Below are 24,785 nucleotides of genomic sequence, written 5' to 3' on the forward strand. Positions count from 1 at the left end.
TTATTTATGTGTATAGCCATCATTTGAGGGTGACAGTCATTATTGTTTGCACAGCCAAGAGGTACTGGACTTTTATAGTTGGAGGCCTCTTTTGCACTTTTTACATTCAATAATTATCCACTGTTCATTAAACAGTTTTGCATGTAATAGGGCCTGTATTACAGGAAATCTGTGCTCAACATATTTATTTACCTTACCTTCTAGTATTGCCCGCCAGTGTGCCTGCATAATCAGCTAATTTAGGCTTATCTAATCTCTAGATAAGTACGACGTAGGTCATAGAATTGATTTGGAATATACCATATACAGGACCTCGCAGCTTTCAATGCCATCATTAATGTTTTCTTTATTCAATTCAGTGATTATACTTGGTTAGTGAATGAATCACAATAATATATCAAGAAAATATGGGTGAGGTTTCGCAGAAGGATGATAGCAGCTTTGGTGAACAATATGGATCAACTAGAAACACAGAATCTAAAAGACCTCGAGGTATTGTATACATCACTACAATCCCGTTTTAACGAACAATTTGTGACAAATCAAATTTTAAATGCTTCCAGATATCAAATTTCTGCAGCAAACCTTGCCAACGTATTACCCCGTCTTAAACGCAGGATTTATTTTTCCGTTGTTTTTCGTCACGTCCATCATCTTCATTCCACTCGGGATCGGAATCTACTTTTATGCGGAGAACATCCAGGAGTTGTCCATCACATACTCAAATTGCAGAAGCACGAATGTGGAACATGCGAACGCCACTTGCGAGGCCGTTTTGGATGGCGTGCTCTACAAAACCCACAGGTTTCCCAAAACCTGGCACCAACACGACGAAGAGGAGCCACGCCCACCCGAGTGCCAGTGCAGGATCGACTTTGAGCTGAAAACCCCCATGAATGTCAGACATTATTTACATGATTTACTTTGGTGGTGGAAAAATAATGAAATCTTGCAGAAAATGTAATCTCAAACGCTCTTCTCTCTCAGGGTACCGTTTACATTTATTACGCGTTGACCAATTTTTATCAAAATCACTTGAGGTACTACACGAACAGGGATGAAAACCAGTTCAAGGGGGGAAATTTAAGGAAGAATGAGAAGGACGAAGAGGTTGCTGCCGAACCGTCCGAGTATTGTAAACCGGAACGCTTCCGTCTAGGTATTTAAGTACACATACGTACATATCTGGTATGCATATTTATTTATTACACTGCACTATTTTTATTATATGACCAACAGACAATTGGGATCGTCCTATTCTTCCGTGTGGACTGCAGGCGAATTCAATGTTTTTTGACGTGATCAAACTGTCACATTGGTATAATGATGAGCAAGATCACTTTGTGCCTCTACTAAAGACTGGAATTGCATGGGATTCGGATAAGAAAAAGTTTAATAATCCGGTAACTTTGCCATTATATTGCATATATTTGCATGCGTAAAAGTCTTCTTCACATTTTAATTTTGATCAGGATAAAATGGACAACCCCCGTGATCCTGTGTGGTCATACTTTGGAAAACCTCCTGGTCAGTATTCCTAACAAAATGCATACACTTTTAGCCCGAGTAATTAGGACTTGTGGAACTGTTCAGTTCGTCTGTCTATTAATAGTTAACTAATCTTAATTTATTGACTTGGAATTTGGAACACAGTTGTAGTATTCTATACATAAAATATGATTCGAGGATATACGTGGAATATAAAGTGGTTGACCAGTGTAGGGTGTTGGGAGGTCGTGTAGGTCGTTGGCGCAGAAGTATCTTATTCGACGTAGCAGCAGCCTGCTATGTTCAGGAAATTGGTTGTTTTTACGTACTAAAATGTATAGTATATCTTATTTCATGATGTCATAACGAGAAACCCCCTACTGATTTTGCAAATTGATCTGAAAAAGTTTCACTGTACATAAATTGTTCTTTAAACATTTTTTATGGACTCTCAAGTTTTGAGATGTTTTCAAGAAATTTTGTACAAAAATCATTTTTGGACAGATTGGAAGAAGCACATTTGGGAACTAGACAGCAACCGGTCAAACAATGGCTTCGAAAATGAAGATTTCATAATTTGGATGAAAACTGCTGCATTTCCAAACTTTCGTAAATTGCATAGAATAGTTGACTCACAACCAAACAACAGTTATTCTGATGGGTTACCTGCAGGGAAGTATTCCTTGCATATTGAATATCGTAAGTTAATTGTCCATTTCACACAATAGTTTGAATAATAATTTTAATAATAATGTTATGTACGTTTCGTATTAAGAAATGCAAATATCAACGTTCAATGGGACAAAATCTGTGATTCTCACAAATTCAAGAATGGTTGCAGGGAAAAACTATTTCTTGGCTGCTGCTTTTTCTATCACTGGACTAATACTTTTCATTCTTTTTGTAGTCTTTTGCGCAATTCATCTTTTTACGAAAAACAGGTAACCATCAAAATTAAAACTAAATAATAAATGAAATTTATTAGTATGCTCTCTACAATGAAATCTTTAAACTCATGCATATATGTTATTTTACAGACACGTACATTTTAAGAGAAATTGACTGACACGAGTATATAAGTACTTTTAATATCACAAAAACTTTATTTTGATAATAAAGCTATCTAAATAGACATGTATATACGTATGTACGTAGGAACACAGTAACAAAAAACTTTGACAGAGTTGTCTTCTTCTGAATAAAGATTTAAAAGAATGTCACATACTTTGCATACAAATTACACTATTATTATACACTTAGATAGATATGAAACGAAAAGGTTGCTAAAATTTATTTTCCTGGTCATTTTGCCACAAAAGCAAATCCCGTAAACTTGACACGAGCATTTCCACTTCGTCCATTTTACCAGCCGCCTTTGCTTGTTCTATATAAAACTTGACGTTTTTTATTTGTTGTTGTACCGGATTGTCATCAATATCGATTGAATGTGCCCCTACACCATGAGAGCCATCATCATGATGCTCAGGGGCTGATATTGACCACCCATCCCCTGTTAAAATAATGCTGGAAGCTCCACCAATGCTTGAAGATGTCGAAGAAGAGTCATCCGCAGCATCTGGTACAACCGGAACTGATCTTATAAAGTCTCGAATATAGGCGACACAATTCTGACGTATTCTTTGCTGCAACATAAGCATCGAGCTAGATTCGCACTTGAGTGTACTTATTTGCTTACTTAAAAGGTCAATTTGCTCTGTAGCACGAAGCAATTTGGACCTAAGTGAATTCCCTTCTTCTCGGCTGTACAAAGTTTCTCCACTCCTAATGGATTCTACAACAGTGACTAGTTGTGGGAGGAGGTTATCAATTTCTGCCATCTTTTCCCTGATCGTGCCATAAACTTCTAATAATGTTTTCTCTGTGCTGTCTGCACCTTTCTTATTATACTTGCTGAACGGGGATTGGCTCTCTTGTCTTAAAATTCTGGCACAATGGACGCACGTTCGGAATGTAATGGAAGCACAGGCGGATGATTCGCGTATTTTTCTTTCGGAATGCAGTATTTCGAATGATTCTGCGAGAGGAATGAACCCAGAACAATCATCACATAAAATTGATCCACAGAGTCTACAGTGATGCTTCCGCCTGAGCAGACTAAACGCTTGTGTACATTCGGGACATCTCGTCACGGGTTTTTCCTCCAGCCAATTTACCACGGATTTTTCATGTGCTTTCCATTCTGATGAGTCCTGAACTATAATAAAATAAAGCAATATTACTTTCCCCAGCCAGTCACAACTCTCCTTATATAAAAAATAAGTATAAGTATATATATAAGTACAAATCAGATCATTATGCTTACATCCAGCAGTAGACTTTGTCATCAGCCCAGGAAATTTTTCCAGCCCCGAGACCAATTTGGACAGTCTTATCTTTAACTTGTTACTTTCTGCAGCATACCGTTCCATCCGCCCTGAGCGAATTTTTCTGAAATCCTCAAAGGATGAACGGACCACTCCTTGAACGTCCGTGGAGGTGTCAAAGTCATTAAAATATGTGGGTGTGGGGCTGGACTTGTCCTGAAACCCGCTTCCCTGCTGCGGACCCCGCGACGAGGACCACGATGGCTGCTGCTGCTGGAACTGTGACTGGATTTGTTGTGACTCAAACTTCAACTTTTGTCTGGCCTTTCCAAAAATGCTCTTGAATCCGGAGGACGCCCCGTTTTCGTCCCCACCACCCCCCTTCTTCTGACAGAGTTCGTAGTGGGTGAGTAGCTCGGAAACTCCACCAAACTGTCGTCGACAATTGGCACAAATGAACCCTTCACTGATGGCTTCCTGCGCCTGACGAATCTCCGACATCTCTCTCTCCTCTCTTTGGTTTAACTCTTTCGATAATCATGTAACCCCACAGTTTGTTTTGACAACAAACCCTCTGTTGATATCAGATTAGACTTATCAGGACAGAAAAGAATGTACAAAATGTAGTAAAAATGCAATGCAAGTGAAATAGAGAAGTCATAAGTGGGAGCAACCTGAGCAGAATATCAAGTCAACATTACTCGCGCTGGGTTCTGCCCTACTTTCATCGTGAGCGAGTGGGCATCTTGCTTCATTTCCGTGATTGTAATGTAGACTGCAATTTGCAGTCTGCAAATTACTGTCAGATCAGTAATTTGATGTAATCAATTTGTGTGCACATTATTGACCTTGCGTTATGCAAAGATTGAAGAATGTTGACTCATTCCAGAGCATTACCGTCATTTTCATAAGACGAAAACAAGTTCATGGTGTATCAAAGTTGTTTATTCAAGTGCTTATCAATACAATTTCATAAAACAATTTCATCCTTCATTTGGACGCTTATATTATATTATATTTAAATCTCTGGGTGTCGAAGGCTTTGTTCCATCCCATCTCATCAAAGTTACTAATCAAATTGAAATCAATTAACATAATAAAATTAAAACTAAAATGAATGACTCCATAATTAAAATCTCCCCAAGTACATTTACATATAACTATTGAATAGTACTACATTGTAATATTCACTTTTCATTTATCGCTATATCACGTTAGAGTTAAAATAATAGATTCAGTCGTCCTCATCGTCGTATTATTACTATTATATTATTATTTGTGTAAAATATTTTCACCGGAAGTTGGCTAGCAGTGTAGCAGTGCAAATGATTTATAACTTATTATTGATGATTTTTTTTGAGATCTTCATTATCCTCAATCAAATGTTAATTCTCACTGTGATCATCTTCAAGTTCTAAAATGTTGTGTTCTTGGGTGGCCCACAAATAAACATCCATAGTCTTCTCAGTACACTCTCCCACAAACCTGATGAAGGGACGAAGGTCCCCCTTGTTGGCTGTGGTGAGATGTTCATAATAGAAGATTCTATCTTGTTTTCGAATTATAACAGGAGGATAGTTGGCTTGCATTAACACCCAATTCATTAGTAGTCGAGCCGTCCGGCCGTTCCCGTCAATAAATGGATGAATCCAGACTAGTTTGTAGTGTGCCTGTTGTTTATCACAATTACGGTATTTACATTAATGGAAAATCATGCATATTCAATAAAACAGCATAAAGCACAATAAAAAATTAAATAATCCACTTACAATTGCGGCATAGTGAATTGGATGCAGTGTCAGTGCTTCTTCCGAGTTCAACCACTCCACAAGTTGAGACATTTGTTCCAAAACTTCTTCAGGGTGTGGAGGGACATGATTTCCAACAAACACTTGCGTCTGACGGAACTGCCCAGCGTCACCAGGATCCACAAAGCCCATCAAGTTCTTGTGAATTAGTAAGATGTCTCGAATTGTGATTTTTCCAATTCGATTAACCAGGCTGAAAGTTCATATCAATTAAATTCATGTGTTATTAACAGCGTATATAATTAATCCATTCATTTTGACCGGAACTTGTCATGAGACCTTGTTCATAACTTATGGATTATTTTACAAATATTATACCTGGAATTGACAAATCGCATAGCGGCATCTAATCCCAATATTTCATTATGTTCAATGATGGATTTGCCTCCGACGGCCATACGGGTTTCAACAATTAAACGGGTTTGTGCCAGACTCATTGTGTTTCCTTCTATGCCAGCACTGTGGTAAATATGCTGAAAGTATGCTTCCTTCCTGATTCTTCTTAGAGCTCGGTTAGTTTCTGAAAGTTGGAGGAGTTGTTCTCTTTTGGCATCAATTCGGTTCAAGCGTTTCTCATCCAATTCTTCAACAACAGGAAGTGTCCTTTTCCTGTTAATGAGTGCTTTTGTGTGTCGAGGCGAGTATGTCAGTGCCTGGACATACAGATGATCTGCCATCATAATAATAATAAGTTCATCAATGACAGCAAGTTGCTCGGCTTTTGGAAAGGGTTGAAATAACTCGGTTCTTACCTGCCATCATATAATCTTGTCTTGTCTCCTCATAGAATTCACCATATGCTGTTAACACGTCCGGCATTCGTGGGCAAAGGGCCATGGCATGTTGAAATAGCTTTTGAGCCTTGGTCAACTTCCCTTCTCCTTTTTTGTCCAAGGCAGATCTCAGAGACGTAATCGCCTCCAGCTCCAGTGCTATGAAATAAAATGTTTTCAATGTAGGTGCATAGAATTTAAATTCAAATTAATAATAACTATTGACCAAAAGCATCGTGAGGGACATACCCAATTTATTCTCCCCATCACACTCATTATCCTCAAGATATTCATCCAACGAGGGTATCACAGGGTCCAAATAATGTTCATCGATGACGGCAAGTTGTTCGGCTTCTGGAAAGGGTTGAAATAACTCGGTTCTTCCTCTGCCTCCCCGGACTGGACCCATTCCAAAATCTCCATGTTTATAGCACACAATTACAAATACAGCACTAAGCACCCCCAAGACAAACACACAGGTGAGCAGCACAACATTAATTAACTCTGCAATTCGAACATCGTATCTCGATTCGGTCGACGAATGGTGTTGACTTCTACTTTTGCTGCCACTTCTGTCACCGACATCACCACTTCCACTTAAAGTTCTAGTTCTACTCCTGATGCGTTCTCCAATTATAAGTTCTCTCCCGGCCAGTAAATTTCGAGTGCTACCAGAAACTCTGTGAGTGCTATCAAGATTATTATTATGAATATCATTACTACGTTCTGAAAACGGATCACTGCTGTTGTCCACGTCGAATATTGCTAAATTATAGACGTTCCGATGTTTGATCGAAGATATGGAACCACGTTTATCATTAAGCGTACCACCACCATTAAAATAACTGTCTGTGGCGTCAACTCTCTCCGACGAAGATTTCGATCGGGCACGATGCATTTGCGATACTGATGCTGCTGGCGAATCCATTTTTTGTTTTTGAAAACTGCTCGGAGATAAATTTCTTCTCTGACCTTTTCTGGCAAACATGTCTCTCATTTCGACACCCTGATACCAGCAACTCCGTGCCATAACAATACGAAGAAGGGCTCGTAAAAAGGGAGGGGTCCACCCAAGTTAGTCGACGTCTTTCTTGTGAAGATGAATAACCAAATTCCTGGACTGGTGAATACGCTTGATTTGTATATCCCGTAGGTTTTGACCTAATATTTTCCAACATGACGTCCACATTTGACTTCAGAGCAGCAGCAATAGGTCGATGGTGTAAACCTTAATTTAGAACGAGAGAAATTGTGTTATTTAGTTTATATTCGAATGCCAAAGTGCTGTTATTCTTTAAAGATATATTTTGAACTTTAAAACATGAACTTCTTATATTCTTATTACAATCTCTTGCAAGTTAAAAATTTTAAATTTCAACTCAACATAATCTCACGGAACATGGAATGTTTATAGTACTTATAAAATATCCAAGTTATGAACTCACCATTTTTTGTCGGATCAGAATTATGAAAAGGTAATTTATGGATAAAAAGAGGTCAAAAAGTGAAATTCAAGTGGTCAATTTAATTTACACGTGTATTAGCAGGATTTGGATTTGTTGTAACTGTATTTGTCATCTGTGAGTCTGTGATGTCAGAGGCGGTGTGGCGGGAGGCTCAGTCCTTCAAATCAGCCTCACTCTGCTGTACTTTGAAAACACGTGCTGATCTTTTACCTGCTGCACTTCGAAAAATCGTAAAAATATAAAGTTTGAAGTTTTCTCGGATCCTGAAATTCTGGAGACATGTCAATATTTCCAATAAACAGGTATTTCAATAAGTCCAGTAATTGCATACAATGAGCTTTGATATTTTACCCGTTTATCATTCATTGTGAATCACAATTTGTGATTAATTCATGAGACATGATGATTTGAATATTTTGAGTTGATCATAAGATTATTGATATGATTGATAAGATTAGTATATTCATATTCATAAATGATAATTATTTCAGGTATCTGGGTGACGATGGTGGTGACCAATTACAGGGTGAGGGTGCGGGGGCATCGCCAGAAGAAATATTGGAGCGACAACTACTGAAGAAACTTTTGAAGAAAGCAAAGATTCGAAAATCTCAGGCTATCGTGAATGCAGAGGGTGAAAACAAATCTTTGACGGAAATACCAGTAAAATCAGAGAATGGGACCTCAAGAAAACGTACAATCGACAGTGCTTCTACTAAGACTCAAAAACACGCAGCAAATATCCACGTCGAATCTGTGCCAAACAAGAAGAAGATGAAGAAGGAGATGTCAAGAAAGGAGCCAGTTGTCAATAAAGTAAAAGGGGCTGCAGAAACAGAGGATAAGCAGGAAGAAATTCAAGGAGATCCCAAACTTTCGAATGTTGCTGGCACACCATTGTCTAAGCGAGCTAAACGACGAGCAAAAGAGAAGAACAAAAAGACGGCTCTGGTTGGAACGGAGTTGGGCGTAGATTTTGGAGGTTTCACGGTCATTGGAGATGTCAACCAGTTTAAACAACAAACTGTAAGTTAACACGCAACAATTTCAATTAATTAGGAATTGTAAATTATTCAATGAATAAATAACTAATTCTTTCATAGGTCAAACGTATCCTTCCAGAATGGCTATCAAATCCTTCCGTCGTTTCCTGCAATCTTAAGGACGACAAGGCTCCGATTGACTCTTTTGGATTGGACTCACAAATCATTAACATTTTAAAACAAAACTTTATTCCCTATTTTTTCCCAGTTCAACAACAAGTAATTCCTTGGTTGATCTCAGGACACAGCCCAAAGTTATATAGACCGTCTGACATATGTGTTTCTGCTCCAACTGGAAGTGGAAAGACTTTAGCCTACTCGCTCCCACTTATCCATATTTTGAAAGTATCGAGGATTTACCCTTGTGTCAGAGCAATTGTAGTTTTACCCACTGAAGTTCTTGCCACGCAAGTATATTCTGTGTTTAAAACTTATTCTGCTGGTAGTGGACTTTCGATATTTCTTATTACTAAACGATTGACATTTTCGGCTGAGAGAGACGCTCTGGTTAAAGTTGGTAAGCGTCAACATTCACTCCCATTCTTCAAACATATTTAAAATATAATAACATACTCGTAATGCATACTATTTTAGGAGCTACAGGGAGACTGGCGACTCCACACGACATTATAATTGCCACCCCAGGGAGATTAATCGACCATTTGGAGCAAACCGACGGGTTTGATATATCCAAGTTGAGATTTTTAGTTGTAGACGAGGCAGATCGGACTTTAGATGACCAAGAAGGAGACTGGCTGCAACGGTTGGAATCTAAATTTTGGGATTCGCATCCTATTGGTATGTTGGTGTATTATCTTTTTAATACTTGGGAGATTAGACGAACAATTGCAATTAAACCTGTTTCTTCATAGGAGTTAACCAATGGAGATCTCTTCCTCTGACTGTAAAATGGATGCCAGCTCACCTGAAAGCTTTCCAGAAACTTTTATTTTCCGCTACATTATCGCAAAATCCGGAATCATTAGAAAAGCTACATTTGTTTGAGCCAAAATTGTTCACCTCGGTTGTGGAGAGGAAACAAGTAGTAAAAGAAACGCATAGTGGAGAGCAAGATGGTGCTCCTCTGCAAGATAATAATACAACTTCCAGCTCGACCTTAGTTTCTGATTCATTTGTTGGAAAGTACTCCACACCCACAGAACTTGTTGAATCATTCGTTTTGTGCAAAAAAGAAACGAAACCCTTGGTTTTGACATACTTAATTTCACACTTCAAGTGGAAACGTGTCTTGTGTTTCTCAAACACTAAAGAAAATACTCACCGACTGTGTCTCCTTTTAAAGTTTATGGGACATTTAAATGTTCGAGAAGTATCTGCAAAATGGAATCCTAAAACAAGAGATCTTGTTCTAAAACAATTTTCCAGTGGCGTCATTGACATGTAAGTGGCGTAATCTATATTTATCATATGCAGGAGATCATGAATTGTCGGTTGAAACCATGCATTAAAACCCAATGGTCAAGACCCCCCTTTTAACACGAGTAGGATGGAATCTTCCGGAAAGGTCCATATACTACACGTGTTAAAAGTTTAACACATGGCTTATGGGAGATACCCCCTGAAATTACGCAAGGTTTTAACGTATGGTTGAAACAAAGCATGTAAATTGTTGGTTGATCATGTGTATTTTTACATTAACGGATAACAGCTTGATCACATCTGACCAAATGGCCCGAGGAATTGATATTCCAAGTGTGGACTACGTCATATCCTATGACCTGCCTGGATACACAAAAACGTATATTCATCGGATCGGAAGATGTGCTCGTGCTGGTCGGGAGGGACAAGCGGTGTCCTTGATTCAACAGGACCAGGTTTATGATTCTGCCGTTACTAATTAATATTAGTATTGCAGTCAAACTTTAATCACATAATGTGTGATTACAGATTGGAATTTACAAAAAAACTATGAAACAAACTGGGAAAACAAACTTTGTCAAGATTCCTGTCAAAAATTCCGATTTGAGACCACTTGAAAGTAGTTTTAAGGAAGCTCTAACCAAGTTGAAGGACAAAGTTGAGGTACTGAACTTTGTTCTAAATTTAGTTATATTAATACAATAGTTTACCATAATTCCATTTCATAATATTTTAGGATGAAACGGAGCACACGAGCAAACCTAAATTGGAAAGTAATACAAAAACAGAAAAAAGCACAATGTCTAAAAGTGATGTGAAATCAACTAGTTAATTCGTTTTCGACACCTGGAAATAAAACTGAATCATTTTCCAATACGCCTTGAATGCAGTTTGTATTATATTTAGATAGTTTTATTAAACAATTCACAATATCCTAACCAGCAACAATAAGACTCATTATTTGTACTCACATACCTTCGATTGAACACTTACGTATATATTATGCAGACATTCTTCATACCTTAAACGCAGCAACAAAGTAAACGATGACATTGATAAGCATGGAAATCTATGAGAATCACAAGATACAAATGCAGATACCAAGAAATACAGATCATGAAGTGTGTATGTATTATTACCAAGTTTGTAATGTGCGCATTCGCATGATGCGGTTGAACTTTAACAAACTGTATCCCCGTTGGTGCATCTTGGTATAATAAAACTGGATACGACCGATCTGGGTCATTATGCGGGTTAATCAGACACAGGCAAGCTTGTGCATATCCATCCAATTCGTGTGTAATTCGTTCCGTGCCAAACACTTCTACTCTGCAGCATCCTTGACGAAAAAGAAGAAAGCCCAAGAGGCCAGAAATCCATCCAGTCAAGAGAAGAAAAGCTAAGGACAGATTAAGAAATCTGTTCTGTAAAACATGAAGCAAAAAGAAAACTGCTATTAGCCTTTAAATTTCAGCATCTACTTGTCATCCCTTCGTTGTTATCGTTTACATGCATGCAATTTACCCAAGCTCTCCACCTCTTCACTGCACCTGCGGTGGATAACAGCAACAAGAGGAAAACTGAGGACGTGGTAAAGCACACGCAGATAACTATCAAGCTCCAGACATTAGCTCGTTCCTCGTTGTAGCCCAACCCATAATAGTAGACGTAGGGCACCCACGCTTCACCCTCCCCTCGGAAATCGTCACTATGGCCAATCGATGACAATATTATGCACAATAACCCCAAAGCCTACGAATCGACAAATATAATAATAACAATCTCCAGTACGTAAAACTTGTTGATGAGCAAACAGTAATCACTTGTTACCAAATTCGTAATCCTTAGCCATCCCGGAACAGAGAGAATGTAGTGCAAAGTTGGATTCACATGTGAATTTGAGTCAGTTGACAAACTAACGTTGGACATTATAATTATTATTACTTAATCACAAGCAAATAATGGGAAGTGGGAGTGCATAATGTCTGATGCGTCATTAAATCTTCTAGTCCAAACATGTACAGGATCAAATATGTTAATTGATGCACAGCAACATGACTGGAACAGGATCCAGTTGCATTTCCACGTTTAAAAATACTTGTATTTTATTACATTCTATAACAATAATAATAATAATAATAGTGACGTGCCGAGGTATTTTTGCTGCAGATTGACATGTGAATTGACTAGACTAACAAATAAATAGTTCTGAACAACAAATGGTTGACTGATGGTATCAAATGCTAAACTTTGTTGGTTGGGTTAGTGGAAAAATAATTTGACCTGCATCACAATATGAAAATACATGTACATCCAGATACATGCGTCATGTCATGCTCAAACCATCATTTTCAATTGCATATAGCTTTTGAGTTGGGCGACGAGGCTCCTAGAAACGTGAAATGCAAACATTTCAGTACATACAAAGGAAATGCACATGTTGAATCATAAGGAAATATTCATATTGATTTGTGTATGAAAAGTTGCAGCAGCTTTGCATGAGTGAAGTCATGCGATCAGGTTGAGTGGGGGTCGTATTCTTCAATTTTGGTGTAATGGACCCCACCGACCTAATTTACCACATCAGAACCTGTGAACTCATCTTCTTGTGAATATAAATACATCAATACTGAATTATTATCTTAAAAGATGAACGGATATACGTAAATATAACAGTCATGTATGTATGTATGCATGTTAAATGTATGTACATACAGAAATTGAAACACCCTGAGGAATAAGATTAAACACTAGTTGCAAATTTAGGGCAGGATGTTAGTTCAATCAAAAATCCAGATGACCAGATTGAGTCATTAACCCATCATAACACTTTCCGATAAAAGGTTTATCCATAGTTCACAGCAAACATTTGATGATCTAATAACAAATATCGTCGTTGAAGCTGCCAAAAGAGCCAAATCCATTTTGTGTCAATTGACACAAAATGGATTTGGCTCTTTTGGCAGCTTCAACGACGATATGCACATAACAATCACCGTTCTGCCCGCACATTCTTCCAGTTTCAAATCAAAGTAGATTAATCAAATCAAATATTGGTTTAAGATTGCAAGACATACATTTATACATATATTTAACTCTTCGTAATCTACATGCACATGCTCACGCGTACGCAAATCCCCAAAAATAATCATACTTCGCCCTAAATGACCGAATATTTCTTCACAGTCGTTAAAAAGGTCACCAGTTGATCACGATTCCACAAAATTATTATACTTGTACTCCACATCTTATTGCTTTCAAAATGACGTTACATACAATTTTGGTACTATTATCAGGATTTGGGGTTCATTTAGTTTCTTGTACCAATTATCCGATTCTCCCCTCAATTGTTGTTTACGAAGGTAAAAATCAAACCGGCGAATCAGTTTTTGTTCCTACTACATATTTTCCAGATCTTTCCGTAAAAAAATTTGATAATCGGGTCCAGTCGGTATGCGTCAACGGAACGTAAGGAATACATAGCTTTTGAAATATAAAGTACCAAAAAAGTAAATATTATGTATGCACATTCGGCAAAATAAGAATATTCAATTTTATATTTAGGTGGTTATTGTACGAACATTCACATTACAATACAAAGGAAATGGGAGATATGGAATACGTGTCTGGCTATTCGTACTGCTCCAACCTGAAAATTATTGAGGGCAAGGCGTCCTCTCTGAGATTCGTGGGGTCAGCAACTGATACTGCCAGCGATTCCATCACTTTTTACTCCAACATTTACTTCCAAGGAAAAGAGGAATATTTTACCGACTCCGACGCCAGTTTGAACAACGACGTAAGGAATTCTATAATTGTAACGGGATCCTTGGGATGGAGACTCTTTGAGAAAAGTAACTTCCAAGGCGAATCAATCTGCATTCAAGCAGAGAAAAAATCATCGCCCACTGGCATTGTCAATGAGCCTTTCGTATTCTTGAATCCCAATGTCAAAACGGCAAACGGAGATTCACCTGGAATTGCCTGGCCAGTGATGTCCTTTCGAAAGGATTCTTGTTTTGAATCAATTGTAAATCATGATTAATTGGCATTCGTACATGAAGGGTTCTGTGTTCTATATAAATTAAATATTTTCTATAACTTGACCAATTTGTCTCGACCGTATGTAGTTGAATATCTGTCCATTAGTCCTGTTCATAACACATGAACAATATTTTATCCTGGATTTCCTGTCTCAGAATTCGAATCAAGTATCATACGCAGAATCACTTGAGGAATAATGCATCATAAAAACAAATCCAAGTTGTTGTGAGTACTTGTGACCAAATGGATGTTTACGTGCACGTATTATTAAAAATATTGTGTGCTCCAAAACAAACTGATCCTTTACCAGAGTACCACGAACCACTACAGGATATAATCTGTATCAGTGCAGTTTGTTTATTGCTGGATCTCCTTATTTGCACAAGAATTGAATTAATTGTCGAGTGCAGGACGTCATCATATTACTGATATCCTAGATAAGCCATGCTATTGTATCCACTTTCATCATCATTCATTCATCAAATAAATGTGTTTTCACTAGAACTTTACATTCAAGTGCAAAATATTGAATTTGTTGATCATTTTTATGTAACCATCATCAGTTCCAGGCGCATGTGGTTGTTAATTGTTAATCCTGACTGATTTGAGGTTGAAAATGATATAAAAATGTGTGATTCTGATCTCCTCATCACATTCAAATTTACACACTCTCCCAAGCTAGCTCAACAGCTACATATAACAATTGAATCTGCATATTTTTTAAATACCTGATCCTCCTCCCACTACCAAGTACCCTTTTTCGCCATCAACCATGCAACGAATTTGCTGCGTCCTCCTCCTCCTCTCCGTGCAGACCATCATCGGCCAACAAGTCCAACAAAGGGCCATCCTCTACGAATCTCGAAACCAGCTCGGAGAGTACATAATAATTCCTCAGACCTACGCTCCAGACTTGCAACAGAACAATTTCGACAACCGAGCACAATCCGTTTGTGTCACTGGAATGTAAGAGGCTCAAATTAAGCAATAATATGTAGTACACCCAAAATCATGCCAAATTGGCACATTATAAAACTTTACTTTAATACCATTGCCATTGTTTACGCAGGTGGATCTTCTATGTCAACTCCATATATAACACGGGTGATTTGAGTGGCGTAGAATATGTATTTGGCTCTAGCAACTTTTGCACTAATTTGGTCACGGTGGGAGGATACGTGAGTTCGGCGAGGTTTGCTGGCTCCCCTCAAGATTTCCGCTCCGACACCTTCACCCTCTACGCGGAGGATTATTTCCAGGGGGATGAGGAGTACACCTTCGCCGACTTGCCGAACCTCAACCTTGCAGGGAATCACAAGTCCATTATCATCACGGGGGCTTCCCCATGGACCGTTTATGACCAGCCAGGATACATTGGAAATTCCATCTGCCTTTACCCAGAACCTTCTTCCGAGTACAAACCATACCTTATCACGGATGTCAGCCAAGTGCAAATCCCACACGGAACCATCCGATCCGTTCGACGTGGTTGCGTGGGGAAAGTTCAAGGCAGCGAGAACAATGTGGCTGACCTCGCTCGATTTGGAAGTAAAGTATTATAGCGTTATAAATTTTGAGGTGTAATAAATTATTATTTACAATAAAATTTGCATAGATATTTGTATGCATCGGAAAAATACTATTCAGTAAAATTTGCACAATTGACATGTGGTTCATGAAATAAACTACTTATACATATTTGGTGCAAAGTACAGATGCACACACTCCACAGATTCGGCGAGCCACATGTCATTATGGTTCACATAAGGCTGTTCTTTTTTCAATGTAATGTGAGGGTTATTAGTGATAAAGCATGCTATACATACGAGCTCGTACTGTACATACTTATTTAGTTCAAACATAATAAAATCAATACATCAAGGATATATTCTTCGATTTATGACACGCCCTGGATTAATGAAATTGCATTTTCAATCAGATATTTACCAACGATCTACTACTTTCCCCACAAAATGCAAAGTAGTGTGATTGAAAAGACAATATTGTCCAGCTCATTGTTTTGTCGGAATGAATTTGAGACGTCTTTGTTAAACTACACAAATTAAAACCAATAAGCTAGTCTTAATTGATATTAAAATGGTTGAAGCAATATTGCTTGTACGCATTTTAATACTTGGCATAGCAATTTGTATGTGTGACACTGAGATTTTGCTTCAAGAAGAAGCATTGCACTTTGAGTCTAACACTTGTCCACAAGCAGTCACACCAAGAAAAGCTAAAGGCAAGAAGATTGACCACTACCCCAGTAAATTGCATTCACTGGGACGCCAATCCCCCAGCCCAACCACATTGTCGACATCCCTGGAACAATTTTCATACAATTTCAAGGACACCTATATCAATCTGATAAATCAACTGGAAAGGAGCGACTTTAGCGATGACGCCGTTTATTCAATATGTCACAATGTTCCAGTCCATCTATTTAGCAATTTGGACATCATGGATACATTTCCGTATGGAAAACGATTTTATCACACGCATACAAAATATATTCTCAGAATCGCAATTATCCTCCTTATTCCAATTTGGAGTTCAACACAACAAATATTTGAAGGTCCAAATACTCTAATCTCACCAATTGATAAAACCTCTAAAATTGTAACTACACACTTTCGTGAAATTATTTACATTTTTCTAAATTCAAACCATAAAACGTTTGCAAAAAAATTTACTCCTGTCCTAAGCTACGGCTTGATTGAGAATGAGAACGTAATTCCAAGCGACACATTTATTATCGGGTTATCAAGCTCACTTGAAATATTGGAAATGTGGTATGTGTGCAAACAATGCGACTATCTCAGATACCATTTTCACCAAATGGGATCATTTCTCCCTGACATTTTTCGCCCAAAAGTGCTTGAAATTCATAAAGAGGGCTTAAATTATATTTGGAAACTTACTCAACACGAAATAGGATATGACCCTGCTTCATCTCCGCTTCTCCAAGAGATCGATCTTCAAACCATCGCATTTTCCTCCAGTTCCGAAGAAGATTTGCTGACAAAACTCCTCTTGCAGTTGGTGCTAACAAAGTCTGGGACAACTTCGCGATGGTTGAACGTCACAAGGCTTCCGTATGGACGTGACTCGTACCCACAAATTGTCGTGAGGCAGAATTCCTATCCGAATCCATTCTTTCACCATGTTATCTTCGACATGGATAGTTTCAACTTCATTACTTGCAACGGCTTCAGCAAAGGACTTGATTTTAATGCGTATATCAATCCGTTTGACGTATGGATCTGGACCACGCTAACATTCTTCATGGTTGCTGCACCTTTGTTGGGATGCTTTGTTCTCAGATATGTGATAAAAGGACCCAAGCTGTCGAAGGAAAAGGCAAAAATTTTCGCCTTCCGTTTGGCAGAAGCAATGACATTTGCCATACTTTCTCAATTTTATTGGAGAGTAAATCGTGACCACAAGGTCTACAAGACTAGGAGTTCAAAACAGTTTAAATTCCTGTTCAGAGTAATTTTTGGTACGTTTTTGTTAAATTGCATTGTACTCGTCAACTATTATATTGGATTGGGCATCACTAATTTGACTGCTCAAAAACCTCAAGTACTAAAATGGCATCATATCGAAAATATTCACAACTCTACAATCTTGATCAGCTTCACGGGCGAGAAATCATTGAAAACGGCTCTAGAAAAAATGTTTAATCAGAGTCATCAAAATTCTGAACGATATGAAGAGTATACGGACTTGGGAGTGGACCTCATGCATGCGCTGTATGATTGTCATAATAGCAAACTAAAGTGGTGTTTATGCTTCACGTCATCGTCACGTCCTCCTTCAAATCCGATTTTTTGATTGGCTGAACTAAATTATCACTACGACAATTAAAAATTTTAACCAATCAAAAAATCGGATTTGGAGGAGGACGTGACGATTACGTGAAGCATAAACGCACCTTAAAGTACTGGTCATCTTCGCGAAAACTTACATATTTTGGAGATGAGATGTCGGAAAAGTTTTGCAATGGAATGCAAGAAATAATTGATCAGCTAACAACAACTCTAGACGAGTTGAAAGATATCGGAAAAACAATGTCAAGTGAGGATTGTGGCAAAAAAATCTTTTATTTCGCACTGGAAAGTAACATGGAGGAAACGCTGATTCGCTTACGGAAATATTTTCCCAACATCCCCTTTTACAAGGGAAAAAGTAAATTTCATATGCACAGGCTTGGATGGAAAATAGCTCAAACTGGATTCGGTGTTTTTCAAAGGATTGGGTACATTGTGCAATCAGGCCTTTACAAGTTTTTAAAGAAATTGACGCTGTTAAAAAGCGAACGTGAGATTGAAATTCTGAAGGAGAGATATAACAAGGAGGAAAAATTATTCCGACCACAAAGTTTGGATTCGAATGGAGTCATAATGTTTTACTTGTTGATCATTGCACTTGGAATGTCGATGCTAGTTTTTTTATTAGAGAAAATGTCAAAATATTATAGTCATGTTGGCCTATACGAACAAACAGTAGTGGTTAAGTTTTAGAGTGAACATTAAACATGCCATGTTTGCTTTGCTTACAAAGCAAAATTATTACAACATAGAATTAGGATTAATAATAACTAATTATTAGTCAGGAGGTCGTGGGGACAGAATGATCTCGGACGCTTGTGAATGTATTTGCATTGGTGTTTTATAAAAATATTCTCTATAGACACCCAAGCGTTTCCTAGATAAGTCAAGTAATCGTGCAAGTGTATTGTGTAGGATGATAAAATGTCAATAATCAATGATCATGTTGTGTATTAAATACTAAATGGATTAAGACGACTTCCAATGATGCCCAACCAGGTTAGAAAATCAACTCCAGTCCAACTTGACGAAATGATGGGGATCACATTGGAAGATTTGGTCCAACATACGATTTCATATCCCTTCGAATGCGCCCAAACGTTGATGAAAGTGCGAGGTTCTTGTACATTGTGTTCTTCCTAACTTTTAGAACTGCTTAGAATCAGCATCTCGTAATTTTTATTGTGATTCGAATGATACATAGATTGGATATGAACCAATCTTTCCTCAGCGTGAGAAATTTTTTGGTGACACCTGCCTAGCCTTGCCAAATTCCTTCAGTTATGGTATCCACTCAAATAAATTATTCTAGTAATACTAGTTTGACCTGACCTGACCCTTGTTTAAACCCCGATAGTACGATATATGATTTCCATTGACGGAGTTCAAGGCTGTTATCGCGGATTTGCGCCAACAATTTGTCACCACCTCGCCGCAACCCTTGTTGCAAATTATGTCAATGGAACTTATCAACCAAAATGGGATTCACACCGTCCCCCAGGAAAAAGCCGTGTCAATCTTTTGAGCCTTAGACTAAACTGCAACAGTAAATGTCCTCCAAATGTTCTGGACATATTGATGACAACAGGCTGGCGGATGTTCACCGTTTCACTCGGTACGATGGTTTCACACCCACTTTATGTCATTACGATTCGAATGGTTGCCCAATTTGTGGGACGTGAGGGAAGATACACGTGAGAAATTTTAGATTAATTAAGTAAATACTTATCATACTTTGTTTTAGATGAAACTGATTTTAACTTATTTGACGATTAGGTCAATTTGTAGCTCGTTAAAAGCCATACTCAATGAGGATGGGTTTTTTGGTAGGTTATGCATATGTACATATAATTTAAATATTTACATATTAGGTGTCATCACTCTAATTTTGATTACTCTAATTGTTCCTATGATTGAACTTTGATAAATTTCCAGGATTATTTAAGGGGTTGGTTCCTCGTCTGCTGTCTGAAAATCTAAAAATAATGTTCCCAGCAGCCGTATTTCTTGCGATTACAAGAGTTTTTCACAATAGACTTTTGGTTAACAGTGTAACGGGTCTAGCCAAGGTAATTTTTACTTGTGTCATTTAAAATTAAAATTTCGGTTTAACCTAGAAAACCATTTCAGCTTTTGACGGAAAGATTTGCTTATCAACTGGACGTAGTGGCTGCAACAATGACAGTCCAAAATTCGTCCATGATCATCGGGCAGGCACCGTTCCTCACCAGGAAATTCTCTGGATGGATGGACTGTTGGGAGCATTTGTGCAATCTCAATATTCAAAATCGTGGGAGATCTTCGTTCTTTCGGTATTACAATGGACCCATGACCACGATGAACGGTGAATTGAGACCAGTAACTGTGTATCTGGGACCCTATTATCGGCTAAAATCACCCATGTGTTCCATTTGATGAAGACGATGGCACAATTTTGTACATATTTATGCATCTTACATAATCTACGCATGCATTAGAATTTATGTCTCATGTATGTACACATATCTCGACTTTGTCAATACCCTTTCTCACTTGAAGAAATACTTCTGAAGAAATTAATATTGAAATTGAGTTTATTTTCAACCCATGGTCAAGTTCTGTGCTCAATACGTTGCATAATTTATTTAGAATTACATAAAGCTTTTAGATAAGTTTCGAGCTCATCAGCCATTGCGTGATAAGTGCTGTCTTCAGGCTCAACCTCCATGATTTCAATTGCTTCCATAATGATTTCCTTGAGTTCTTTCATATCACAATCTGTGCTTTCATGTAACTCGTCCAGTTCGTGCAAAGCAAAGAAACAATTGGCCAAAAAATACAAAATGACTCCTCTGTAATAGCTGAATCCGGGGCAAAGAACGTTGACAACTTTCAAAATATTCCGGCAGTAACGAGACCCACGCCGAACTAGATTCACCTCACACTCGTTGTTCAGTGCTTTCACAATTTTCTGTGTAATGTCATACTGCACACTGATTGCCAAGTAATGATGACAATGAATTTGTTTTTTTGAGATCAGTTCATCCAGCACAGTTTCGAGTTGAGGAACACTATTTTCATTTTTAGCAATTTCCTGCTCCGTCTCCGTGATGATGGTGTGAACTTCGGCTGGCGTTAGAGAATGACCACAGTCTGGTTGGTTACACACCCAAGCTGAGCATTCGTCTAACGGATTTACTGGGCACAGAAATCCTGCTTCACACTTCCAGCAATTTAGACAAGAAAAGTAGGTTCCAAATTCGGTGGGGTCAGAGCATCTTTTGCAAACACAGTCAAAAAACCACTCCTTCAACGCCTTCCTACGAACCATTGTTCCTTTCACGACAGGATGATACTGCTGTGTTATGCACTGATTTTTCCAAATGTCAACGGAAGCGAACAGGCCGAGGCTTAAAGAAAGGTCCGAGTTGTTTTCATAAATGACTGTCCGAGTATTGGGTTGACAGTCGTGGTTCAGCAAACTCATTTGCCCAAACAAAGCTGTGCAATTTCTGTAAAATTTTATAAGACTCAAGGACTAATTACGTCAAAATGATTTATAAAAAAATCATAATCATACCGTTTTTTGGACTTTGTACTTAAAACATCCGCAGAATAAGAGTTAATACGATTGACTCCCACAACTCGATCGACATAATCAAAATCGTGGTGGGTAATATTACACTCCTCGGTGAGAAATTTGTAAAAAGATTTTGAGAGTTGAGATTCTTCAGGATGTTTTTTTCTGGGTTGGACGTGAGCCTCTAGTTGCATCATTTTCTCAAACGCTGAAGGATTGACGGTGCTCAGAAGAAGGGCACGAAGGAGCTGAATGTACAAATAGTATTGAGGTCTCGTTGACCAATGGACCTTATTCTTGCGAAACACTTTGCACTCAAAGTCAGCATGTTGTGGAACTTTTTCACATTGCTTGGAACACATGGGCCAATGACACTTTGAGCAGAAATGCGACGTGTTGGTGCTCCTCGAACATCCCAAGCAGGTTGGATAGAGGGGGGAGAAAGAAGGACTCTCAGAATTGGGGCCATTACAGAGTGCCGTCTCTGTAAATATGAGCTCACCCTTGGAAATGTCCCGCGTTGCGACCCAATAGCGACCACACCCCTCCTCAGACTGAACGAGGGCAGGAAAGCATTCTGACTGGTGCTGGGCGTAATGACGGCTCATGTGAGTCTCATTACAATACCACACCTTTTCACATTGAGGGCACAGTTGCAAAACTTGGGAGGTCTTGTTACAAAACGCACACTTTTCCATCGAAAAGTGCTTTTAATTAATTTTTGACTTGCTGCATGCTGCTTTGAAATAATGCGTAGTATGTTGGACTTGAGGAAATTTGTGTCGCAAAAATCTATATTTAATCAGAATCAGAGCATGTGATTAATTAAAAACTGAATATGCATGCATAATCACGCAAGAAATGTAAAATGAATATGATGCCATAAAAAAACAACAAGCGTGAATGAAAAACCTGACACTGCATTTTTTGTGAGATCCGAGTTCTATTTTTAGTGAGCTGTGGTTAAAGGCCTGGAACAATGAAAAGGGAAACACATGCAAAACAACTACTAACTACATAGTGCACTTTCTAAATGGAAAATCCATTTCGCTTGAGTTGAAATGAGATGTTCTGCGAGTATATATTGCAAATCTCTCTACTTTGGATGCCAGAAATGAAAAAAATGAGCAAATTATTTTTTTCTAGTGAAAATGCTACAAAAGCTAAAATTAACAACGAAAAGGACGAAAGGATTTATAGTAAAAGTGCGAGCACAGTTGTCGTTGTTGCAGAATTGTAGCCAAGAAATGTTGTGCTTATGCATATGTATAGCCTATGGAATTCATGTAGCATGAATGGATGAGCGGAACACTTTAAGTGTTTTGCAATGTTGCCTAGATTGACAAGGATATTGAAGAAATGTGAAAATTCTCACAGAATTCTTGGGGGACTACTAACTTTTACAGTGTAGATTCAGCTTAGCCATGCTTAATTTATTTGATTTATGACTCTCACACGTTCCAAATTCGGTCGAGGAGTTAAGTATATATCTCATCACAACTTCATAAATATCGGATTTCTTGCTTATCGTGTGACATACGAATTCCATCAACAGTAGTAAAAGACAAGCTTAACGGTTGTGGGCATTTTTATTAAGTGGATCATTAATTCATAGAGTTGTAGAACCCGAACGCGATTTCCAGTTGCTTGAACCAATTCTTGACACTGGCAGGTGCATTTTTCTCCCCTTTTGATGCGACGACCTTTGAGGCAACGGAAGAGTAGATCACGAGATCAGCAATAGTAGGTTGGCCAGTCAGGAAATTATTATTGGTATTTTTTAGTTCCTTCTCCACAAGGGATACTACATTTTCTTCATGGGCGACATCCAAGAGCGAATCTACTCGCACCAATCGCTCCCAGTTTAGACAGTCATAATTTAGAGATGCATTTGTGGTGGGTAGTAATCGCGAGAGGAACCGTGCCATGTTAGCCTCTCCAATGATGTAGGTCGACTCAATCGGAGTAATTATCAAGGTGCAAGTGTCAACTAAAATATATAAATAAAAACATGTCAACAAATAGAAAGTTTGATGTTTATAGCAAGCATTTGAACTAGATATAAAATAAACACATACCATTTTTCCATATCACAGTGAACCGAAAGTTTGCTCCATCCTTTTCCTGGTTGAATACAGATAGCGCATCCATGTTGACGGTACCTTTGTAAGATGAGTGAATATGCGACTTTATACTGACCACGGCATTTTCGTAATGTTGTTCAAATAGGTTTGCAAAGAACATCAAAGAAAATGGAGCTTCGTTTGGGTTTGCATGAATAACGACATCCTATTAAACAAAATTCAAACACTTTCAATATCAAAATAATTCAATGATCGAATGTAATGAGATTTATAATGACGATTCGCTTACAATATTCTCCTTCGTAAGTAATTGCTTGCCCTCCGAACAGGCTGGTGCAACTTCGTGACTGCTTCCAACAATTGTTTCACTTTTGCTAAATGATTTCTGGTGAATATTCGTGATAACATTTTGTAGTGATTTAAGTTGCTCGATAATCTTCAACTGTTTTCGTTCCAGGCTGTTCATAGCGTCATCAGACTGTGCTCCGGAAGATTTTGAATTTTTGGTTAACGTGCCTCTGCAAAAATCCACCCATCATAGCCAGATTAATTACTTTGTCGACCTTGGTCATTGTGCATTGATGAATAAGGTTTCAAACGATACTACTGCATAATATTACTACCCACCTTGAGATGCATCTGCCCCCGAGGACGTCATGGGTGGAGTTGGACACAGAGGCAGCCTCACTGGAACTGGGGGTCTTATTGATGGGGGCGACGGCATACATGCTTTTTGGGAGTTGAACATCTGCTGGGAGTTCGTAAGGTCGAGGCATGGCGTACATTCCTCCCACTGCCTCCTCTTCCCCCTCGTGGTTCCCCACCCCGTTCGATACACCTTTGCTCATTCTCAACCAGGAACCAACCCTAATAAGTTAAGTTCTTAAATATTAATTTAGAATTTAAACAGAATACTGTAATTTTTTCACGCAGCGATCGAGTCACTCGTTTTACTATTTTCGTGAAAACCGGTGGTGTTGGTG

At 38.3% G+C, this 24,785-nt stretch overlaps 8 protein-coding genes across 9 annotated transcripts; 3 read left to right on the forward strand and 5 right to left on the reverse strand.

The window, feature by feature from the left end:
* The first annotated feature begins 60 nt into the window (after positions 1-60).
* LOC110846621 (cell cycle control protein 50A) lies at positions 61-2,704 on the forward strand. Its single transcript, XM_022093434.2, has 9 exons — positions 61-271; positions 360-492; positions 564-898; positions 988-1,159; positions 1,240-1,403; positions 1,473-1,527; positions 1,993-2,187; positions 2,264-2,429; positions 2,526-2,704. Exons 2-9 carry the CDS (start codon positions 408-410, stop codon positions 2,548-2,550), a joined length of 1,197 nt encoding a protein of 398 aa, XP_021949126.1. The 5' UTR covers positions 61-271; positions 360-407; the 3' UTR covers positions 2,551-2,704.
* Positions 2,569-4,509, reverse strand: LOC110846616 (rabenosyn-5). Its single transcript, XM_022093421.2, has 2 exons — positions 3,812-4,509; positions 2,569-3,703 (listed from the first exon to the last, which is right to left on the reverse strand). Exons 1-2 carry the CDS (start codon positions 4,311-4,313, stop codon positions 2,772-2,774), a joined length of 1,434 nt encoding a protein of 477 aa, XP_021949113.1. The 5' UTR covers positions 4,314-4,509; the 3' UTR covers positions 2,569-2,771.
* Positions 4,510-4,735: 226 nt separating this feature from the next.
* Positions 4,736-7,978, reverse strand: LOC110846613 (protein adenylyltransferase FICD). Its single transcript, XM_022093418.2, has 6 exons — positions 7,839-7,978; positions 6,643-7,621; positions 6,373-6,552; positions 5,939-6,290; positions 5,582-5,813; positions 4,736-5,482 (listed from the first exon to the last, which is right to left on the reverse strand). Exons 2-6 carry the CDS (start codon positions 7,421-7,423, stop codon positions 5,198-5,200), a joined length of 1,830 nt encoding a protein of 609 aa, XP_021949110.1. The 5' UTR covers positions 7,424-7,621; positions 7,839-7,978; the 3' UTR covers positions 4,736-5,197.
* A 25-nt stretch (positions 7,979-8,003) lies between these two features.
* LOC110846611 (ATP-dependent RNA helicase DDX51) lies at positions 8,004-11,235 on the forward strand. Its single transcript, XM_022093416.2, has 8 exons — positions 8,004-8,161; positions 8,351-8,885; positions 8,963-9,419; positions 9,497-9,700; positions 9,775-10,303; positions 10,572-10,737; positions 10,811-10,945; positions 11,019-11,235. Exons 1-8 carry the CDS (start codon positions 8,139-8,141, stop codon positions 11,112-11,114), a joined length of 2,145 nt encoding a protein of 714 aa, XP_021949108.1. The 5' UTR covers positions 8,004-8,138; the 3' UTR covers positions 11,115-11,235.
* On the reverse strand, positions 11,182-14,635 carry LOC110847044. Its single transcript, XM_022093888.2, has 4 exons — positions 12,113-14,635; positions 11,807-12,034; positions 11,422-11,706; positions 11,182-11,351 (listed from the first exon to the last, which is right to left on the reverse strand). Exons 1-4 carry the CDS (start codon positions 12,209-12,211, stop codon positions 11,298-11,300), a joined length of 666 nt encoding a protein of 221 aa, XP_021949580.1. The 5' UTR covers positions 12,212-14,635; the 3' UTR covers positions 11,182-11,297.
* A 325-nt stretch (positions 14,636-14,960) lies between these two features.
* Positions 14,961-15,991, forward strand: LOC110846597. Its single transcript, XM_022093404.2, has 2 exons — positions 14,961-15,292; positions 15,396-15,991. Exons 1-2 carry the CDS (start codon positions 15,099-15,101, stop codon positions 15,886-15,888), a joined length of 687 nt encoding a protein of 228 aa, XP_021949096.1. The 5' UTR covers positions 14,961-15,098; the 3' UTR covers positions 15,889-15,991.
* A 4,723-nt stretch (positions 15,992-20,714) lies between these two features.
* Positions 20,715-22,986, reverse strand: LOC110846543 (SET domain-containing protein SmydA-8). 2 transcript variants are annotated; one of them, XM_035849465.1, is made up of 3 exons: positions 22,636-22,986; positions 21,719-22,510; positions 20,715-21,650 (listed from the first exon to the last, which is right to left on the reverse strand). In XM_035849465.1, the coding sequence occupies exons 2-3, from the start codon at positions 22,414-22,416 to the stop codon at positions 20,780-20,782; spliced, it is 1,569 nt and encodes a 522-aa protein (XP_035705358.1). In that variant the 5' UTR covers positions 22,417-22,510; positions 22,636-22,986; the 3' UTR covers positions 20,715-20,779. The 2 variants fall into 2 exon arrangements, with proteins under 2 accessions (XP_035705358.1, XP_021949024.1); XM_022093332.2 differs by having other exon boundaries at positions 22,631-22,986.
* A 143-nt stretch (positions 22,987-23,129) lies between these two features.
* On the reverse strand, positions 23,130-24,767 carry LOC110846241 (aminoacyl tRNA synthase complex-interacting multifunctional protein 2). Its single transcript, XM_022092920.2, has 4 exons — positions 24,430-24,767; positions 24,092-24,320; positions 23,797-24,007; positions 23,130-23,708 (listed from the first exon to the last, which is right to left on the reverse strand). Exons 1-4 carry the CDS (start codon positions 24,648-24,650, stop codon positions 23,323-23,325), a joined length of 1,047 nt encoding a protein of 348 aa, XP_021948612.1. The 5' UTR covers positions 24,651-24,767; the 3' UTR covers positions 23,130-23,322.
* Between the last annotated feature and the right edge of the window lie 18 nt (positions 24,768-24,785).

Source organism: Folsomia candida, unplaced genomic scaffold (assembly GCF_002217175.1).
Source record: "Folsomia candida strain VU population unplaced genomic scaffold, ASM221717v1 Fcan01_Sc003, whole genome shotgun sequence".
Taxonomy (NCBI): Eukaryota; Metazoa; Arthropoda; class Collembola; order Entomobryomorpha; family Isotomidae; genus Folsomia; species Folsomia candida.

Bases quoted from the DNA above. Each gene is read 5' to 3' on its own strand.
- LOC110846543 (XM_035849465.1), bottom strand. From the start codon at position 22,416: ATGGAAAAGTGTGCGTTTTGTAACAAGACCTCCCAAGTTTTGCAACTG. The intron at 21,651-21,718 runs GTATGATTATGA...AAAATTTTACAG, and splicing joins AGTACAAAGTCCAAAAAACG to AAATTGCACAGCTTTGTTTG.
- LOC110846621 (XM_022093434.2), top strand. From the start codon at position 408: ATGGGTGAGGTTTCGCAGAAGGATGATAGCAGCTTTGGTGAACAATAT. The intron at 493-563 runs GTATTGTATACA...AAATGCTTCCAG, and splicing joins AGAATCTAAAAGACCTCGAG to ATATCAAATTTCTGCAGCAA. The intron at 1,528-1,992 runs GTCAGTATTCCT...ATTTTTGGACAG, and splicing joins ATACTTTGGAAAACCTCCTG to ATTGGAAGAAGCACATTTGG.
- LOC110846241 (XM_022092920.2), bottom strand. From the start codon at position 24,650: ATGAGCAAAGGTGTATCGAACGGGGTGGGGAACCACGAGGGGGAAGAG. The intron at 24,321-24,429 runs GTGGGTAGTAAT...GGATTTTTGCAG, and splicing joins GGGGGCAGATGCATCTCAAG to AGGCACGTTAACCAAAAATT. The intron at 23,709-23,796 runs GTATGTGTTTAT...TATATATTTTAG, and splicing joins CACTGTGATATGGAAAAATG to TTGACACTTGCACCTTGATA.
- LOC110846616 (XM_022093421.2), bottom strand. From the start codon at position 4,313: ATGTCGGAGATTCGTCAGGCGCAGGAAGCCATCAGTGAAGGGTTCATT. The intron at 3,704-3,811 runs GTAAGCATAATG...ATTTTATTATAG, and splicing joins GACAAAGTCTACTGCTGGAT to TTCAGGACTCATCAGAATGG.
- LOC110846611 (XM_022093416.2), top strand. From the start codon at position 8,139: ATGTCAATATTTCCAATAAACAG. The intron at 9,420-9,496 runs GTAAGCGTCAAC...ATACTATTTTAG, and splicing joins AGACGCTCTGGTTAAAGTTG to GAGCTACAGGGAGACTGGCG. The intron at 10,304-10,571 runs GTAAGTGGCGTA...AACGGATAACAG, and splicing joins TCCAGTGGCGTCATTGACAT to CTTGATCACATCTGACCAAA.
- LOC110846597 (XM_022093404.2), top strand. From the start codon at position 15,099: ATGCAACGAATTTGCTGCGTCCTCCTCCTCCTCTCCGTGCAGACCATC. The intron at 15,293-15,395 runs GTAAGAGGCTCA...TTGTTTACGCAG, and splicing joins TCCGTTTGTGTCACTGGAAT to GTGGATCTTCTATGTCAACT.
- LOC110847044 (XM_022093888.2), bottom strand. From the start codon at position 12,211: ATGTCCAACGTTAGTTTGTCAACTGACTCAAATTCACATGTGAATCCA. The intron at 12,035-12,112 runs GTAACAAGTGAT...GTCGATTCGTAG, and splicing joins GGCTAAGGATTACGAATTTG to GCTTTGGGGTTATTGTGCAT. The intron at 11,352-11,421 runs GTAATAATACAT...TGATTCTCATAG, and splicing joins ATGCGCACATTACAAACTTG to ATTTCCATGCTTATCAATGT.
- LOC110846613 (XM_022093418.2), bottom strand. From the start codon at position 7,423: ATGGCACGGAGTTGCTGGTATCAGGGTGTCGAAATGAGAGACATGTTT. The intron at 6,291-6,372 runs GTAAGAACCGAG...TTATGATGGCAG, and splicing joins ACAAGATTATATGATGGCAG to ATCATCTGTATGTCCAGGCA. The intron at 5,814-5,938 runs GTATAATATTTG...ATGAACTTTCAG, and splicing joins ATGCGATTTGTCAATTCCAG to CCTGGTTAATCGAATTGGAA.